General features: G+C 36.6%; 1 protein-coding gene across 2 annotated transcripts; it reads right to left on the bottom strand.

The window, feature by feature from the left end:
• Positions 1-746: 746 nt before the first annotated feature.
• LOC138335362 (diamine oxidase [copper-containing]-like) lies at positions 747-20,451 on the bottom strand. Of its 2 annotated transcripts, none has more exons than XM_069284417.1 (3): positions 19,878-20,451; positions 5,103-5,165; positions 747-4,191 (listed from the first exon to the last, which is right to left on the bottom strand). In XM_069284417.1, the coding sequence occupies exon 3, from the start codon at positions 4,163-4,165 to the stop codon at positions 1,715-1,717; it is 2,451 nt and encodes an 816-aa protein (XP_069140518.1). In that variant the 5' UTR covers positions 4,166-4,191; positions 5,103-5,165; positions 19,878-20,451; the 3' UTR covers positions 747-1,714. The 2 variants fall into 2 exon arrangements, with proteins under 2 accessions (XP_069140518.1, XP_069140519.1); XM_069284418.1 differs by lacking the exon at positions 19,878-20,451 and adding an exon at positions 6,686-6,978.
• Between the last annotated feature and the right edge of the window lie 400 nt (positions 20,452-20,851).

The raw sequence follows: 20,851 nt of genomic DNA on the forward strand, positions 1-20,851 counted from the left end.
TGATATAAGACGTAGAGATCACTAAAGGACACTGACTTATTGTATTGCACAAGTATGACGATACCTTACGAAAGATAAACATCCGTACGTACATTTGTAACAGCAAACAGACTTTCATACATATATGTGCCGTAATTTTCTTATTCACGAAACAAGAAGAGCTTTTGAAATTGCATAAAACACCAACAATCACCAATATTTTTAAAATTTCCCAACTTATTATGTGTTGGATTTAATTTTACAAGTACAAGTAATAGCTGAAAATGATTTGTTTCGCAGTACGGCCAAAAATCATTAAAATTACATCTACAGTAAAGTGGAATGAGTACATACGGTCATACTATAAAGCCAGATAGTGGTCTAGTTTCATATCACAATTTATAGTATTTTCTGTCCACTGGCCGAGACACACCAAAGTCTATAAAAGTGGTAGTTTCTGCTCCTGCTAAGCGCTCAACAAACGGGGAGTTGGACGACTGGTTCGCCCGTTGTCAGTATAATATGACCGGGTGGGGTGTGTTGCTTGGTGTCTTCGGCGGCATGCTTCAGTGATATAGCACTATAAAAAAGGGCAATATTTCCACAATACAAGAAGACACAACATGAACATACCGCAGTCTCCCAAAACACCCACATCAAACATACACGTAACTCATCGCATACGTAGGAGGCCGTCCTTACATGACCATATAGCTGTTAATTGGACGTTAATTAATCAAACAAACAAACAAAAAAGTAATTAGTAATTGTGAGGTGATTTCTACATGTATATTTCCATCTTAACATACATAAGGCATAAACACAATAATTTTAAAGTGTAGTAACTAACGTTTATAAGGCATCATACATGTTTGTCTGTCCATTTGAATGATTTCCACAGCTTAATTCATCAAATCTGGTGGTTATCAATAGATATCTTGAGAAAATATAACATGTCAAAATTTTCGTACACATATAATTTTAAAGTTTTATATCTTATTTAAACTCGTGATATTCTGCATGCATATACATAGCACTTCTTAAGTATACTTGAACAAATCTAAGTTGATAAAAAGTGTGTATGCATCGGACCTACTATTAGGTATTGCTGTTGAGCCGCAGATTGTAAATAATATCGACGAATACATTTAGAATTAAAACATTGTTTGTCGATGTTGTTAAAGGGACAATTCATTCTGAGAGAACATTGAAATTTGTACATAAATCGGAAAAAAGTTAAAAAAACTAATGGAAATTAAATCAGTCGGTTTTACTGTGATGTGCCTGAAAAGCCCATGGTGATGACATGTGTGTGAAATTTTCAAACTCGCTCGCTGTCCGCCATTACAATTTGTTTCGTAAGAAATATAGAACAATACATTTATGCTATATGCTTGGTTATGTAAAAGAATTAGCCTGAGTGAATTGTCCCTTTAAACTTGAAGTAAACATACATAAAAAATACGAACAATGTTTGAGCGTTTTAGTATCACAAAATGTATGTTTTATAAGTAATAATTCAGAGATCAAGTATAGTGTATGTAAACGTACATAGTTATTGGCATCATTACTTAAGGGCTTTACTAACTGTATAGCACTAACGCTTGAAACGCTAAACTATGATGGTGCCAATAGCGCTTTCATTAAAATATTTCTATCTCACTTTATGTTTGGGCACTAAATATTGTATTTTATCTAATATGTTACAATCTGGAAGTTCGCACATTTACTGCATCTAATCACCGTCGGAAACCACGTGATCCCAGCTTCCGTCATATTCAAACGGACCTACAGACTCCTGCACACACGTAGACTCGAAAGATGTTCCGAATGTTTCCACCTTGTTGCCGTTCGGAGGCAGAGCTGGCCGAATCCGGACCGCGTTGGGCGATCCAATACTCGGACATTCTGTAAAATAGTTGAACGGCAACAGGAAGAATGTGTACTGATTTCCAGTTATAGAGTTAGAAGGTACGTCTTCTGTATGTGGAATGTGAACTCGACCCATCGTTACCCAGGCAACCAAGTCCTCGTCTACTATTGATTCATTGTTAAAGAGGAATCTATCAAAGTCCACTACAGGTTTCCAGGGGTCATTCTGGGCATATATAGATGTGGACATTTCTTCTGTGTCCTTAAATTGTGTCACTGCGAGAGGATATTTTGCCCATCTGGCAGCATTTGCAACTTTAGAATCTTCCAAGAAGAGGTCCGACATCGCAAGGTTGAATATCCTGTACGCACGGTTTGACCCAAACTTACTGGTTGCACGGTTATTATAAATAATGTCGAATCTATGTTTTGACGCGTCACCGGTATCAAATATCACATCCTGCTCACGCTTTCTATCTACTTTCTCAAATCCTATATAAGTATGGTTGATGCCCCTGTACCACTGACTTGGTTTGGTAACCACTGACGTATCTAGTGTGGCATACCTATTCCGGGAGCCATTTATATCTAAATCTACTTTAAAATGAAATAAATGTTGATGTAATGTTCCTATCACGAAGTCGTGTATCTTGTATCCAAACGCGGACTCATATGGTAAGGCATATGTGGATTGAATGTATCCGGTCTGTGATACTTTGACCTCTATTGCACCATTTAAGTGAAATATGTAATCAAATATAAAATCGTAACTCCATATACTAACAATAGTCCTAACTACAAGATGGTAGTCTACAAGTCCCCCGTAGCTTTTAAATCCTCCTTGCTTGCCACTTTCATAATGCCGTCGAAGAGGAATACCGCCATTGTTTTCAAATATGCAAATAGCATTTTTAAATTTCCGTGGAGTAGTCGTATCGACAAAGTGATGAGTATCTAAAAACACTGCAGTATCCGGGCAATCAACTCCAGCGACCATCTCAAAAGCTAATCTACCCATTAACATACTCGTGTCGTAATGTACAGTTGAACTTTGAGACGGCCCGAACCCCGAATACATAACTACAGCATCCTGTAATGATATTTCGTATGCGATACGTTCCTCCTGGAACCGCACGTCAAAGATCTGGAGTCCGGTAGACGATCGTATATGAACGTGGAAGTCCCAATCTATGTATTTTACATGGTTTCCTACCACCATATGACGTCTCCCATTTGGTTCGACCAATTTCGGACCTTGCGAAGGCACTGCGTTTGTCTTTCCTCTTTTCACATACGAAGAATATAAATGTTCTGTGAAGCCCACAGGATCCACTGTAATTTTTGTGATTCTATTGTCTATGTATTTTGTCATCAACTCCTCCACCGAATAGAACAGATAGCCATTGTACAGAATCCTACTTATATGCCATTGTGTTGTATCCATAGATTCATGGTTTATTTGTATCTCGAGTCCAAGTGGGTGAAGCGCCGAACCTTCTATGTCACGAAAAGCCCAGAACCATGTCTTTCTATCGCCACTCTCTAGCCCTCGTGGTGCCGTGTCCTTGAATATTATACAGTCGACGCCGCTTGTACAATTGTGATAGGCTAAGTCATAACTGTCTCGTAGAAGAAAGTAAAGATCCTCGCTTGCTTGTTCCAAATGTTCGTACAGGACTTTGTATTCTATTTCACTGACGGGGCGTGCGTTAAACGGCACACGTGACGTGGTATATGACGGATTTGTGATGAGACGTGCATACGTAGGGCGGGGGATTGGTCCCACGTGATACTCTTCTACACGAGGAGGTCGAAGATCACCACGAAAGATCACGACCTTTGCAGTTCGGACCGGCTGTCTGCTTCCGCGGTCTAAATTCTTCAATACAGCAGCCTTCAGTGGAAGTAATAAGTCAATCATGTATATATAACTACTGTTAATGGCTGCATTATCGAACGACACGAGATTTAAATCTTTTCTGGAAATTAAATAATCCCTGACAGTCTCCAATTCTGCTACTGTCAGTTCGTCAAATATCTCGGGCTTCTCAAGGTTGTTTGGAATGATGGGAAGACCTTTATCACATACCGGTGCCCTTTGGTAAAATATCCCCAATACTATGACTGCAGCTAACAGCATAACAGCTATACACGTGCTGACGACAGCAATCACCCTGTACACCAAAAGGTACCGGTCGCCATTGACAATGTCGATTTCCGCTTCCTCTTCTTCCAAATCGTCCTCATTGTTATTAGCTGTTGCTCCATATTTTACGTCGTGTTCGATCCGGAAGTCCTGACTGTCTTTGGACATTTTAGGCTTGTGTCGTCTGTCATAGCCTGTCAATGGAAGAAAACAAAATTAATAGTAATACATTATACCGCATGTTTATAACAGTGTCTGTGATTAGTTGAAATCATTCACATGACAGGGAAATAATACATCGTATTACCCGTATGCGCATGCCCCCCATGGTGACCGCCCATATTTAACATGGAATTATTTCCCCTTCCGATGGTACAAAAATAATGGACAAAGCGTAAACGAAAATGAACAATCCAATAGTATTGTATATCGTGGTCAGACGAAATCCTGGCTATCCACTATTAGACTGGCTATCCACTATTATACTTGTTATCCACTTTTAGACTGGCTATCCACTATTTGATTGGCTATCCACTATTCGACAGGCTATCCATTTTCAGACTAGCTATCCACTATTAGACTGGCAATCCACTGTTAGACTGGCTATCCACTATCAGACTGGCTATCCGCTATTAGACTGGCTATCCACTATTATATCCACTATTAGACTGGCTATCCACTATTAGACTGGCTACCTGCAGTCTTTTGGATATTAACAACACATTTGCTCGATTTTTTGTCTCTGTGACAACGTATATACGTAGATACTTGTATAAGAATTCTGCTGAGAAATAGAAAAGCTTATCAGTAACTAATGGTCTCTTAGAAAATAGAAAAGCTTATCAATAACTAGTGGTCTCTGAGGAAATAGAAAAGCTTATCAATAACTAGGGGTCTGGTAGCCAGTCTCCTGACCCATGTGTAAACTTATTATCATTCAACATTGGTTTATATTGATAAATTATAGTGTATAAGCATAAATGTCTAATAACGTATCAGTAGTGGTGGCGGCGGGTGATCTAGGGGGATTGTCTACCAGAGTTCATTGGCATCCCAGGACGAACAACTTCCAAGGGTATTAGCCCTGCTGGAGACAACAACGTACCTTTGGATTAGGCCATCACGTGTCAGAGAGCACAAGATCCGGTTGCCATGGTTACGGATTTATCTAAAAGAACAAAAGAGAAATATCAAGATAAGGCTGCACCGACTAACACATCAGGATATATTACGATGTACAGTGTTCCTTTTAGTCAACAGTATTCCTGTGTTGGAAGTTGTAAATGTCAGTTTATGTCAATTATATCATGTATATTTACGTAGTTTTGCAAAAACAGATTGTAATAAATCTAAACCAGGAGCCATGTTTTCACAAATTTGAACTTTGTTTTCTTTGAGATGTACAAATTTACTGCATTCCCATCTTCAGTGAAGACACGTGTAACGACCAAAATAACCTGCGGGATATCATGTCGGAATCCTCGGGAAATAAAAACAAACGTGTGGTTGTGAGGGCGGACTGAGTACAGAGGAATCAAATCTGATCTACAACACGTGCTTGATGGGTACGATCAAATAGTTTCCTTTCAAAACCAATATTCCATCAGCATATTATACAAAGTTATACTAGTAACACATGCTTGCTCATCAATATCAGTCTAACGTAATGTATAGTTGTAACTAACATCTAGTTGCTTTATAATATAAAACAAAGCAGTTAATATATCGTGTCGGATAAAAATGGTTTACCGTGTTTAGTTAACATTTGTTATTCCTTGAAGCAATTCCTCCCAATGATTGTTTTTATAACATAATCACCTCGATAAAAGTACTACCCAGTATGGAATAGTTATCAAGGTTTAACTGACAGCGTAATATTCATCCTTACCCCCAACGAATTAATCCTCGGTAATGAACAGATGAAATGCATTACTGAAATAGCAATAACATACCTGTATAAACCAAAGGTTTTTGGGGGGTATGAAACCATGGACGTAAAGGTTTTTAGTTGATATACAGAATATACTTGTGTGTAAACATTCCAGAGACGTCAATCATTCCAACTAGATCTGTATACACAATCTTACGCAGTAACTAACGTTACTACAACCATCAATGTGGCAGTAAGTGTTGTTCCAGTAGAAATTCTAGGTCCAGACCACGGGACTCCATCATCATTATAAAGTAAGAAACACAGACCTGATTACTGACGAAAATGTAAAGAATCCGTTAAATTAATTTTCTCTACTGTCAGTGGCCATTATACAGTACACAAGTGATTTTTTTACTAAATATCTTAGTAATTTTACATTTTTAAAAACTTTTCTACAGAAATCAATTGCAAAATTTAAAAACTTCAAAGTTGACAACGTAAAATCTAGTTACCTAGCGCTTATTTTGAAATAATAAAAGTATTCATCCATTGCAATGTCTCCTAGTTGTGATCGGGTATATCCAAACAACGTTTGATGACGTCACCATTCCCTTTTTAGTCTATAGTTAAATGACCTCATAAAAATACATGTCTTCAATTAAAATCGATTTCTCGATGAATATGACACGAAAATATCTTTTTAAAAAAGAATGCAAATATAGTTCTTAGACATTTTTTTGAAATCTTGTTACGATTAAAGGCAAAATGATTTTAGGAATATCAATTAAAAATATGTACCATTGGTCACTACTTACATGAGGCTAAAGTTGTAAACGACACATTATATATAATCCTTCAGTGCGTGTGAACATCAAGCGTAGTCCTTTAGCACAAAAAATGAAACCTGATTTCGTATCACCGAAAAACCACACCAACACATTATAAAATATTATAAGCTTTAGCAAGTATACAGTCCAAACAGACACGCAACATACAGTTTAAGTCATACTGTGTGTTATGAAAACACATGCGCAGCCCCTGTACAGCCGTAATATTACACTTGTTGTATCCTGACGCCATCGCAAACGTTTCCATACTCCTTTACAAATTAACGAGTTATATTTCTCAATCATCAGTGCAGCACAGTTACGGATGGGAGGAAGCAGCAAGGCCTAGTGTTGACATGCTGACTGAGGGGGATCCTGTACATACCAGGGTCTGTCTCTGTTAATTAACTAGTAATCAGTGATGCCTTGCCTAAGTATCGACTGATCTGTCTCCGTGTAGTATCACCAGAAGAGTGACTGTTAAGTAGTGATAACATGTGTTAGGTATGATATATAGCAGATCCTCACCTGATATCTAACAAATCTTCACTAACTATTACCAACTGTCGAGGAGGTCTCTGATTGATCAGTACCCCATTTTAATTTCTTTTAACATTCAGATACTTTTCTTAATATCAACACTTTCGACCCTCAGCAATGTCGAAGCATCACACGCCAATCTTAAAAAGAGCAAAGCTACTTTCAGAAACATAAATTAAAAACGGTTCATCGTTGATAAATGGTATTTTTCCTCTATCACAAACAGTAGCGGGCGATTTAGTATTTTCTTCAGTTACAAAAGTTACTTACTTTACACTATCATTGAAAAAGGAGGAGTGTCAATTTGGACCCTCTGGTGGCCATGAACGATAAGCATTATTTTTTTGTTTACAGATACCTGGGGGCTAAGACATCATGATATGACATATGATTAAGGTCAGGTCGGAGTCCCTTGTGAGTTATGGAGGGTTAAACATGAGGGGCAATTTTCTGTTTTGTCCAGTTTTGTTGGAACCAAGTTATATTTTTTATTTATGATTTATAATGCATTTATATGTTAGAAATAAAACAAAATTTGAAAATATAACTGGTGCCATAATAGTCATTTCAGAAAGGTTTTCTGTATGTGCGACTGATTTCAGCTGCATAATCACATTTTCTGCGATAGAACAGAAATGGGAATGAATTTACAGTGTAATCGCACTGAATCCTACTGTCGAACACACCCCACAAGACACACATTCACATTAAAAGTCGTTACACAGATTATATTCCGGAAAATCAATTTATTAGATCAAATTGAATTTAATCTGGGAAGAGAATCGATATAAACTTGATTTCCAGTCCCGCATATTTGTTTCTTTGTACAGTATGAGTGTTAAATGATAGATAAATATTGTTTAAACTAAATATTTTGAAAAGAAACTTGATCCTTGGGGAATCATAAACTGCGTACAGTAAGCCTTTCCGGATACCACCTGGTGAAGGTGTACAACTATACATGCGGTACAGATTGCTAAGATTTGCAAACTTATTTCGTTCATACATTTGTACCAACGGTTATAATACTGTCTGGTATAGGGCAATACACTCATGCCGACTGAGGCTGTATTGCATGGCTACCCATGACGTCGTGACGTCACGGCGTCAACAAAATTCTATTTCCTCGGTAAAATTTCACAAACTTGACTGGTTTTACTATAAAAGTTACAAACAACGGAATTTTTTATTGAAAATATCACGTAATTTTTATGAAAAATTTATTTTCAACCGAGGATTTCTTCGAATTTATTACAAAATGGTAGGATATTATAGTTGTAAAATTGCAATAAAACGTCAAGGTATGAAAGAAAAATACTCTTTCATAAGTGGATATGAAGGATAGGGATATTCTACCCTCAGGATCACAAAATGTTGTAAACCATCGGCAAACCTCGGGTTTTACTACATTTCGTGACCCTTGGGTAGAATATCCATATCCTTCATATCCACATATGAAAGAGTCTTATAATATTAAGTTACCTACCGATATATGTCACCTCCTAATGGAAACTTAACTAGCAATAACCACGCACTCTACGGTATTGAGATTTAACAGACAAGGAATTGTCAAAAAGTTACATAGATGTTGTAATAGTCAGGAAATAAAACCCTATGTTTTTAAAGTGAATAGTCGGGCAAAGAAAACCAGTCTAAATGCGTTCATTGGCCTTCCAAAAGTTCTCACATATTAATACGACGGTCAAGTTCTGCTTAGTTTCCCAGTTCTGACCATTAAAGTAAAGAAAAGTTGAAAGCATCGAAAGCGAGGCTGTGTGGAAATGTAACCACGGACATAGTGAGCCGGGAGGACGTTTTAGAATTCCCATACTTTAAATTAATTTCTTCGTACGCAGACAGATTTTGACGAGAGATTTTATTTTTCCATTTCATAAGAAATTATACTGGATACATTCACACCATTTTTACCGACTTTAGCCATTCTTGCCCGACTGTTCACTTTAAACATCATACCGAGGATATTGTTGTCATGGTCACGAGAATCACGTGTGAAAATGTGATGATGACAGCATTATCGAGCCATCGATCATAATAATTTCTTTAAAAACTTGTTTTCGTAAACGAGTAAATTCCACGAAGAGTCCCAGGGGGCCTGTATGATAATCTGCATAGTGTCTTGATTATGGCAAGATACTGTATCAAAGAGGTAGAAGAATTCGATTTTATTTCTTTAAGATGATGCTGTTCATCAGGCTTCTGGGAACAAAATTCCAGACCAAAATAATTCATCGTGCTACTTATACTGACATAAGGACCAAGATATTAATATCCTTTTTTTCCTATACAACACTAGCGGCACAAACATGATGTCGATCACATTGGTCCGACACTCTATCTATAACAAAGGGGAAATTTCATAGGGGAAATGTCCGTCTGAACAGTAGCATGGTCACTAGACTGGCCCCCAGTCTCTAGAATATGAAACAGATCTCCGAAATCTAGCTTGATATGTTTTGTCTCTGGGAAATGTCTGGTTCTAGAGCTTCAAACCAGGGGGAGATAATCTAGTATTAGAATTCTGTGGAGAAAACCTCATCAATAACTAAGAGTCTGGTGACCAGTCTGCATGGCCACAAACTCAGTTTCAGTCTTGACTGGTTTATATTGCACAATTAATGTTACAATCATGCCTCTGTATAAAGCACCTGTCCATTTCCTCTTAAACATCTTGTTCCTGGACAGCAGACTCTAAGTCTTAAGTAGTCGATGTGAAATATAATGGGTCGAAGGAAAATATAGCCGATATTTTCCAGATACCATTATGGAAACGTACGTCTGTAGGAAACCCATTATTGCCAACATAGTTATGGAGCAAAACCTGAACTCATCAGCGCGGACAATAAAGGTTTAGGCGTTTGTTCCTTTGTTAAGATACACTGAGTATGACACTGGAAATACGCAGATGTAAAGGATATGCAACATTTGATAAAAGAGACAAGCGTTTTCCATTAATTTGAAAAACGCAAAACTCCATATCGTAAGAGTTAAGGAACACTTTTAGAGGAGTTGAACGGACGTACACGCATGATTTTCTGAATTTCTCAAAACGTTTCAACACAGGTCATTTCACTTCCTTTCAAACCCAAACTGTCATAACATGAAAAACATAAGAAATACCACTAAATCTATGCCACTCACATGAATCATACTATATTGAACAGTAAAGCAGCTCTCCTTTAACCTCACCTGATCATGTGAGTTTTCTCCGGGCACTTTCTTTTTCTCTCTTTCTAAGATCCCATCCAGGCTATCGAAAGTGATTTGTATAAGTTATAAACTATTAACTTGTTTCGTAATCTATGTAAATTAAATAAAGTTTTTATTTTCCCACAGAGTAATTCCAGCAATCATGTCAGCTATCACACGATGTTGAGTAATTCTTATGACAGTCTGTGTTAATTACCACACTATCATCCTACTTACAAACCACTTATAAACCTGTCCACGTCACTTTGGATTATTGACATGAGTTGCCTGAGAGGAACATCGTCCTATATATTGCGGCTAAGATTCCGAATCACCACATCATCTCCATCGCGGAGTATTAAGGCCTCGACGTAACATCTCCATCATTTCGTGCACTTCATGTATCTACCATCTGCCAGTCCTAGTACACCATCAAAAACATCAGACCGGGAGGTTAAAAAGACCTTGCAGATGGGGAATGCTTAAAAGAATACAAGCATAACGTCTTGAATCAATGCTGATTTGATTATTTGCGAAGCTTATGTTTCCTGTATGTTTTATTGACTATTGAGTGTATGTAAATAGGGAATGGATGATACTGTTCACTAGTGTGTAAACTCACTAGATAAGATGGTTAATTATTTCTTAAACGGGATTAGCTGTGAAAGCTAACATTTCTGTAACAAATATCGCTCATAGACAGTCAATTAGTTTGTCGATAAAAAGAGACAAATTCAAAGCTATTATTTCTACAGAAGATATCTAAATGTTTTCGAAGAATAACAAAGTTTGGTTTGACTACAACATTGTATTGTGCCAACTTGTCAGATATTATCTACCATGGGAACATAATTTATACCATATACAATGGTTACATATACAATGGTAAAAATTAACATATACCATGGTAACAATAAACATACACCATGTACATTCTACCAGTAAATGCAATCATACAAACATGAATAAATGTTTACGGGTAGACTTTAAGATGAGTATGCAAGTTGTGGATTACAAAATGGCGAAGTTTTTACAATATGTACTCCTATAGCGTCACTTAGCTAACGTTAAATTATCATATTTGTTAATACATTTCCACAACAACAACAACAACAACAAAAAAGAGAAATCCATTATCATGGATATTATATATAATTTCCATACCAATTATGTTTACATTATGGTTTCCGGTTTCGATAAAATGAAATATTACAGTTTATACGACTATATGATATTGATGACAATGACACTTATACAATTAATGTTTTAATTCTAGTCGTCCTATTAATTAACTAATTATTTTTATCTCGCCATTACGGTGAGTAATACACCAGGGTATGGAGCCGACCAGTGTATTAAACTGGTTCAATATGTCGGAAGTGAAGATCGTCAGCTTCAGTAAAACTGCATGACGTAATAAAAAATAGTGTTTTTTTGTTAAAATGAAAAACGCAATAATAAGAAATTGTTTTTAATTCAGATTAGAAGCTTGATCGTTCAAATAAAATTCATTGAGAGTTATAGAAATATTGGAGGGAAAAAGTGAAAGAAAACAATGTCTCATTGTCTCAATATTCATGAAGGCTTTTGTGTGAACAACTTGGTTGCATGATTTAAGATCAAACAAAGACAAATATATACTGAAAGTCAAATACTAATCTAGGTCGATTTTACCACATGTGTTAAAAAACGTTTTGTGTGATAAGCATCAAGCAATGCATTTTAATGTTCATAAGAGTGAATTGGACCATTGAAATTATGTTACAGAGCGCGATCAGAAGAGCTTTGTTCATATTTAAGAGAAAAATAACAAATTGAAACGTGTAGTAACGTAAACAAACAATGAACATGCACGTTAGAGAATATTGTGGACGAAATGCATTGCATTGATCAACATTTAAAGGGTAAAATTGAATGAGTGAAAATGATGATACCATGCACCTAAATTATACGTTTGACATCATTTCAGTGATAACCAAAGCATCATGTTGAGAAAGAGAAACCTAAAAAGCATTGGTTATGATGATACAATGTAAATAGAATAGTAATTCAGTATGCAAGTTAGGAATTATTGTGGTGATTAATACCCCCAGATGGTGATTCACAACCTGATGGTTCTCCCATCTGTCGACAGGATCTCTTACACTATACACTAGCCTACCACTTGGCCATAGTTTGCTGTGCACTATAATAATACTAACCACACGCTCAGCGGCAGACAGTCCTCTTTATATATAACACACGCTCGGCGTTATTCTGACACGAGATTATCATTTCCTTGTGATTTATTTTGGCATGATGTTAATATTTATACATTTGGTCATTTTAACAGATAAACTGTTATGCTATCCCTATAGATCGTATCTCTGTACAAGAACAGGAAACGGTAGCACCACTTGTAAGAATACTGCTTCTGTTTATATACAAAGACTACACTATAAACAGATAAAAATAACATCGGCTCCGGAGAAACATAGAATATCAAACTAGGAATAGTACTGCACTCTGTATCTTTGATTTATAACTTGTCGATGATGGTTGAATGTGATAACATTACATATGGTGAATCATAAACTAGCATTTCAACAGGAATATGTTTGTATTTGCTGTATCAGGATTAAGATGTAGACTTTTTATTTAACATAAATCATCAAATTTACAGCTATGGTGAGTAACCATGTACCAGATTACACAGAAGGACCCACTCCTCTCGGGGATATACAACACAGTTGCCTGCATGGAGACACCTTTCTGAAAACTCATAAACTTTGATGAATATGGAAGGTCGGTGTCACAAAAGCACAATCATGTTTCTTATGAGTTCGCGAGCAAAGTTAGTCCTACATGATTTGTTTAATTGAAAGAGTAGGGGTGATCACGAGAATCTTTGGAGCACTGAAAGACAAAAAAACTTAAACATAGTTCTATTGAACAAGGTAGGATCTGTGTGGCAATCTCAACACAAACATCGCAAAAAAGCATGCAAACATAAATTTCATATTTTGAATAAAAATCGAAAAAATCTAAATAATCCTAGCAACGATTTTATTTGCAACATATAGTCAAAATGACGTTATCTTTTATATTTGAGCAATCTTTTAACAATCGAAGATTTATTCTTATTTTCTAATGACTAGCTGATTAATTGGAAAAATGTGTCTGGTGTTGTAGATTACAGAAGTAATTTCATTCGTTAAGAACTGGGGCATTAGGTGAACAAAATCACTGTTTTACAAAGTATGGGGCATTATCAGTTTCTGTATAATGTCCTCTTGACCTGCCAATACTTTAAAAGTGACGAGGTCATTATGACGTCAATATTTTTTCAGCAGAATCAAATTATTCCTTTAATTTATCCATACAATAAAACGTTTGATTGCTTGTCTTCATATACCAATATCTTATTCGTAGCTCATGTATGTAAAAAAGTAATAACATTTTGAAAGTGTAACCAGATTTATAAGTATGTAAACATATTCTCATATAGTTTTCAATGGAAGAATCACAATGAAGAATGTTACTTAAGACCCACAGATGTGTCATGTTTAGAGATAATTACACTCAATAAACATGTCTTTGTTATACTGAGATCTCTGAGTCATATAAGAAAATCCGGATTCTGAAACCTATCTGCTTGTAAACTTTACCAAGAAGCCGACACCACCAAAAGTTCAGACAACACTGTGTGGCATGCTTATCAGACATATCTAGATATATATATTATAAACCAACATGGAAGCTTTCACAAATGCACCATGGGAAGTCTGGAAGTAATTATAACGCGACTGTTATTAATTGTTTACGTCACGATAACAGATGGCACAGGCCGAACACTTCTGGGGAAGTGATAAGCAGGAAGTCGGGATTAAAGCCTGTTACTTCCGGTTGTTTAAAAATCAAATTGAAAAAAAAAATCTTAATCGATAAACTTTGTATACTAAGGTTATAATTACAGTTTAGACAGCAGTGATAAATGTTTGTAAAACTTCATCGAGTTCAACTGAACTACTGTAAAAGGTGGCTTATGAAAGATGGAACTCAACTCAAATTCATAATCTTATCGATAATCGGTATTTGTGGTTTCTAACCATGGGCGTGGCTCACAAAGAAGAACCGGGCTGTACAGGACGACAAGACATAGAACAGCAGTCGTGTTTGGAGATATCTCATAAATCCTCACTGTAAAGCATTGTCGGTCATTTTTTGCCATGACTGAAACATTAGTCATCAAAAAGGTTTTTGGTTACATAAAAGTGTGGCAGGACTTTGCCGAATACTTCTTTACTGCGATACTGTAAATCATTTCATTTTCCAGGCGACTTGATTTCGCGTTGTCATGTCTGACAGCTTTTTTACAATGATTTACTTTCGCGATACAAAGTTGAAAATTCTAGTATAATTGTAGTTGAAATATCTTCTCGGTGCATGGTTCAAATAATATTTTTACACTTATCTCCGCATGTTAAACCCTAACATCTCTATATAATTGAATTACAGCAAGCTTTGTTTACTCAGAGAAAATGACACAACCAGGGATCATCCTTATCTCTAGATGACCTTATATTTATTTAAAGCCATTTAAGAATATTTAACACTTTTTAACTTATTTATGAGTAAAGGTGCGACCTATACATTGAGCACCAAAACCTCAAATAGCCATGGTAACGTTGTGCTTGGTGATCCGGAACAATGTATGGGTCCTATTTATACTTTATCATATAGAGATTGAACAGTGTTTTGATTGCGTTAAAGGTGGTATGAACGCAATGGGATACAAACATATTCAATGTAGCGCGTTAGCGCTACATGTAGAATATGTCTGTATCCCATTGCGTTCATACCACCTTTAACCAAATCAAAACACTGTTCAATCTATATATTTACATAAATAAATCTACCTTTACGTACAATTTAAAACGGTGATGGTTGTTAAGTTGGGTAACTACGGTAGTCAGGATGACCGAAGATATAGTTCCGATTGTTGAATGTTATAGCTTTAGTTTGGTTTGAAATACAACAATGACACTCCTCAATTATTTTCAACATATATTTTTTTTCAGTTTGATAATATATATTAATAATGTCCATTTCGAATAAAAATTGAGATAACCAAGGCGGAACGACTACCGGTATGTAGCGTTGTCAGGGTAGTGATGCGGTCCGAAGTGAAGCGAGCCGCCATATTTGATTTTCAACCGAGGAAAGTTACTGTGATAAAGCCTATTGATGGTATAACCGTTGAGCTGCTGAATGTTTGTCATGTATGTATCGGTCTAAGAACGCGATATACACTAAATTCTTCGCAGTCATTACTTTTATTTCATTGTACGGAGGATAGACAAGTGTTTGCGTGTGTGTAGGCCTATTTTGAATGCAAAGACGGGGCCATTTAAGCTGATGATACTGTTTCGGATAGGCTACCTGTAATGTTTTTTTCTGGAAACCTGTATATGATCTGTTAACCAATTGTTCGCTTAGACGCTCCAAGAATTATTCACCGACAATCAGATGTTCTGTATATTTAGATGAGATGAGTGACCGTACACACATGTACATCTGACGTAACTATGGGATTCCCCGAACATTCATAAGGAAAGCCCCCCGGTTGTAGCCCCGAACAGTGATTCATTTTGTAGTTTATTACCGTTACAATGCTTGAACACATGTTTTGTTTTGATGTCAAATACATATTTAATTGAATCTAATAAAAACTCTTTATTGTTATTTTAAAATCCGTCAACTTATGACGCAAAATCTTATCGAAGCGTGAACTAGAAGTAGTCCGAACCTGCACTGCGTTTGTATTCATACGTCATTGCGTTTACGCTAATTTGAACGCAACTCCCCTCCCGTTGATTATATAGGGGCATATGTAAATATATAAAATTATTCACGTGTTCTGTTTTTATTGATTTTACAATATAAGGCTGTGTTGGCTTTCTACGGCCAATTGAACTGGATATAGGTTACAAAGCTAGGCGAGAAATAACTTGACTCTAAGGTCAATGGTTAGCTAACACAAAGTAACCCAGAGTACAAAGAGGCAAAATCTCCACATGCATTATCTATAATCTAGATTATACACATACTATAAATATATGGCCAAAGGTCATACCTAAGTTATCAACATCATAATTAACCTCACCGACCGATAGGAGTACACGATTGAAATATCACACAAAGATCAAAGATTACACCGAAAACACAATTTATAATTATTTCTGCTTCGTAATTGATATCCTGACTCGGTACTGACATTTACAATAGTACACGTAGGTTTGATGTCATGTGTATGAATATTGCATCTGTTTAGTCTATTGACATTCCATGTTAGGACCTTCTATTGCAGTGTTTGACCTCAGACGCCATACATCATTTCGATTGTGTTTCACACGATCAGGTTTCACAAAGGTACGATGTAACTTAAAATACATTGTACCAAAGGTCAATAAACCTTGTAAAATAAGATGTGGTAACTAAATCGGTTCAAAGATCAATAGACCTTGAAGAATTAGACGTGATGATAAATTTTACCATGAAGGTCAACAAATCTTGTAGAATATGATGTAATAAATAAATTGTACCAAAGGTCAATAAACCCATAGAATAAAATGTGAAAAATAAATTGTACCATGAAGTTCAACGAACCACGTAGAATAAGATGTGAAAAATAATTGTATCATAAAGGTCAACAAATCTAGTAGAATATGATGTGAAAAAATAATTGTACCAAAGGTCAATAAACCTTGTAAGACAAGACGTGATAAATAAACTGTAAAAACATGCCAACGAACCCCGTAGAACAAGACATTATAAATAAATTGTACCAAAGGTCAATAAACCTTGTAAAATAAGACGTGAACATTAAATTGTACCATGAAGTTCAACGAACCACATAGAATAAGATCGATGTGATAAATAAATCGTGTCACCGATCAACAAACCCCGTAGAATGCAGCGGTGTGACAGAGTCGAACGTGCAGATGTCATCATGACTGCTGCACGTGCAAGCCATCACATCCTGGTGTGGGAAATCCACTGCACATCCTACGTATGAGCGGATATTGATTCTGGACAGACGTATGTGTAACGATATTGGCAGACAATGCTATATATAATATACAGCACGATTTATGGCAAGTTACGTTATTGTATGAATTCATCGACAGGGTAAATAATTAGCACAACCATTTCTGGTATCAAGAACAGGCCATATATTTCTAAAGACGTACCGCACGAAGGTATAACAAAGTACGAAGTCGCTCGCATAGCAGAGAAAAGAAATTCAGTACCAGACATAGTCCAAGGTCTGTGCATTGTCAACTAATAGAAGAATGATATAACATCTCCAATCTAGTGAAGTACAAAACGTGCAGAATCCTCGATACTCCAGGGGTAACTATCACTGACGTTATATACAACCCCGGACCATCCTCGATACTCCAGGGGTAACTATCACTGACGTTACATCCACCCCTAGACAATATCATACTAAAACTGAAGGCAGGTCAAAAGAAAATATCTGACCAGTCACATGCCTGCAAACACTTTTTTTTGCAGACTATAATGAGAGAGACGCCAAAACGCCAAAGTATACCGTTATACAATTCTTTTGATGTTCATCAAAAGACTAAATTACCTATTCTGTTCTGTTGCTTCCAGTTTTACTACGAGATGTGATTTTCATTATATACTACAGGATGGCGTAGAGAAGCTAACTTTATATTATTGCCCTAAAGAAATATTATGATTCAGAGTCTTTTCAAAAAACAAATATGCACATTTCCCCCAAATACACCGGCTGGGCAATATCTAATCGTTTCGTGCTCGGTCTTCCAAGACCTGTACAGTAGAAGGCAGCAGTAATGGCTGGAATGCTTTTGTATATCATATTTTGTGGTTGTTTCCATTCATCTAGAAAATATGCCTATAAACGTCTACCGAGGTTTTGGTAGAATTCCTAACCTTTGATTTATACACACATATGTAGTATATATAGGTTGGGGTGTCGTGACATTAAAGTCCCTGGATTTTTTTATATCAATACTGGAAATATAGGCCACATATCTTCCAGACAGGCCCATTGATCCATTAACCCGTCCGCCATATACAGACTGGCATTGACAGCATCAATCGGCCTATCCAACAAGTTGCATCGATTTGCTTCAACCATTGTGAATTTTTGAAACCCATCATCTGAAGCATTTACCAGAAGTAATTCTATTATCTAAGATGTATTCTTCGTCGATACACCACAGGAGCTTCGCGTTCTGTCAATAATATATAGCATAAATATATAAATATATTTCATTAATTTGTTCTTTGAAAAATAAACATATTCCCGCAGAGCCATCATGAAATGGTGAATGTACAAGAGGAAAGTCGTTGACTTTTATTTTTTTTTATAAATATACTTCTATATACTATATATGTGTTTTATTTAGCATATCGGGGGTATTTTTTTATATGTAGTCAAACTCCTGTGATATATTCTACACAAATAATGATTTCCCCAAGCCAGCTGATGTCTTAATTATGCCGTGACAATAACACATTTCTAGCAGTTACTGTGCCATACGTGTTTGTTCAAAGAAGAATTTCCCATGACACCAATGACTAATGAAGATACGTCGATCTCTAGCTCACACAAGGGGACGAACCTCCATTTGTCACCATTCATGGGGTCTGTACATGAATCCATGCACCGGCCCCTTGTTGTTCAGTCCCACCACTGCGGCGCACCCAATGCATGTTACACGTACTTGTACCCAATGCATGTTTCACACACATGTTAAATGCGTGTATGTATTATTGCTGTGAAATCTATATCCCAACAGCCGGTACGTATCATATCATCACAGTGGATGCAGTGGTAGACTATAGCATGCTTCGTTTCTAGATCCTAAAGTGAAATTGAGTGTGGAAATGAGAAGTGACATGTTGGCACAGCTACAAACGGGGGAACACGAGCCGTATACAACTATATAGCTAGCATACACGTAATATCTCAAACTCATGTCGTGAAAAACAAGCAACGTTCTGTTGTATCAAATTATATTATTATATTTCCACTGAACAAAGACCCGATATATCATGGACACTGTACCGACCATTACAACTGAATGACGGAATCCATCATCCTTTTCATAAAGAAGTGAGCAAATTCAGTATACAAGTTTGTTAATTAGATCTAAGCTTCAATGTTCGGGTGGAATTCTTTTTTCATTGCATGTATGTAGGACAATATTAGTTTCTGCTTTCGTAGTTACGTGTACATACTCCAATTTAGGATAACAACCGGTATTAATACTAAAGCATAATTCTCATGCATGATTTTAACATATGCCGTAGTTCTGACTTTACAAATCAATAAGGTTATAGTATCGTGAGAGAGGAAAATCTTGAAACTCTATGATAAATCGATTTAACTCACCTGCGCTAATGCTTTTCGCACCTGTCTGTCCTGTCCTAGTGGTGTATCCGTCAAAACTGGGTATCACATATACACACGTGTACGTCCGTGTTTCACATATTACTATACACATATGTGATGAAACTTGTGATGTGGTTGATTTCTACAACCATAGGCTCTCCCATTCATCGCGTGGCGTTCGTAACAGTCGCCAAGAGAGACTGTTCAACAGTATTAGTAGCAGAATAAAATCTAGAATCCCACAAGCCTCGCATCAACGGTCTCAGCGGTGCCCCATGCGGATCGTTAATGAATACTACGTCAGTATATCATTAAGTATTTGGCATAATTTTCAGGATCTGTTTCATTGTGAAGCGGTTCACAGGCCGGTGTTATTCTATAGAAATATGTATACACATCGATTGATCTTGGCGCGCTGGTAAAACATACCCCCTGTATCTCTACCGAACACACACGGTCTGAGATGTTTAGAAAAGATATAAGGTTCTAAGCTCTGACTGGGCAAGTTTGTGCCCGGCGTAATGGATGTTATAACCATCAACTGTCATTCCAGCCTCCGAAACACGAAGAATCCGGGTTACCATGGCACCGGTACCAAACATACCTACGACGTAATACATACTTTTATGTATGTCGTAAAAATGTTTTAAATTTTTCTTACGTTTGGTTATTTGACAACAGGGACCTGACACGATTTTTTACCAACAGTATATGTATGAATATATTATATTTATTGTAGTATCAAGCTTAAGGGTATGAACTCGACGGTAGAGAAAAACGGGCTCTATACACGTGTGACGTATGTCTTATCTTAAAGAGAAATAATTTTTCTTTCCAATGAGTGCTTGATGAACAAAATTGGACAAGTATAGACCAAGTTATGACTTGATGAATGGGAAATTTATGAAAAATACGCTAGGTTGACATTTCCCTGTCCGGTCGAAACGTCGTCTCGCCTCTAATGGGTACCTTAT

This window comes from Argopecten irradians, chromosome 11, assembly GCF_041381155.1.
Source record: "Argopecten irradians isolate NY chromosome 11, Ai_NY, whole genome shotgun sequence".
Classification (NCBI taxonomy): domain Eukaryota; kingdom Metazoa; phylum Mollusca; class Bivalvia; order Pectinida; family Pectinidae; genus Argopecten; species Argopecten irradians.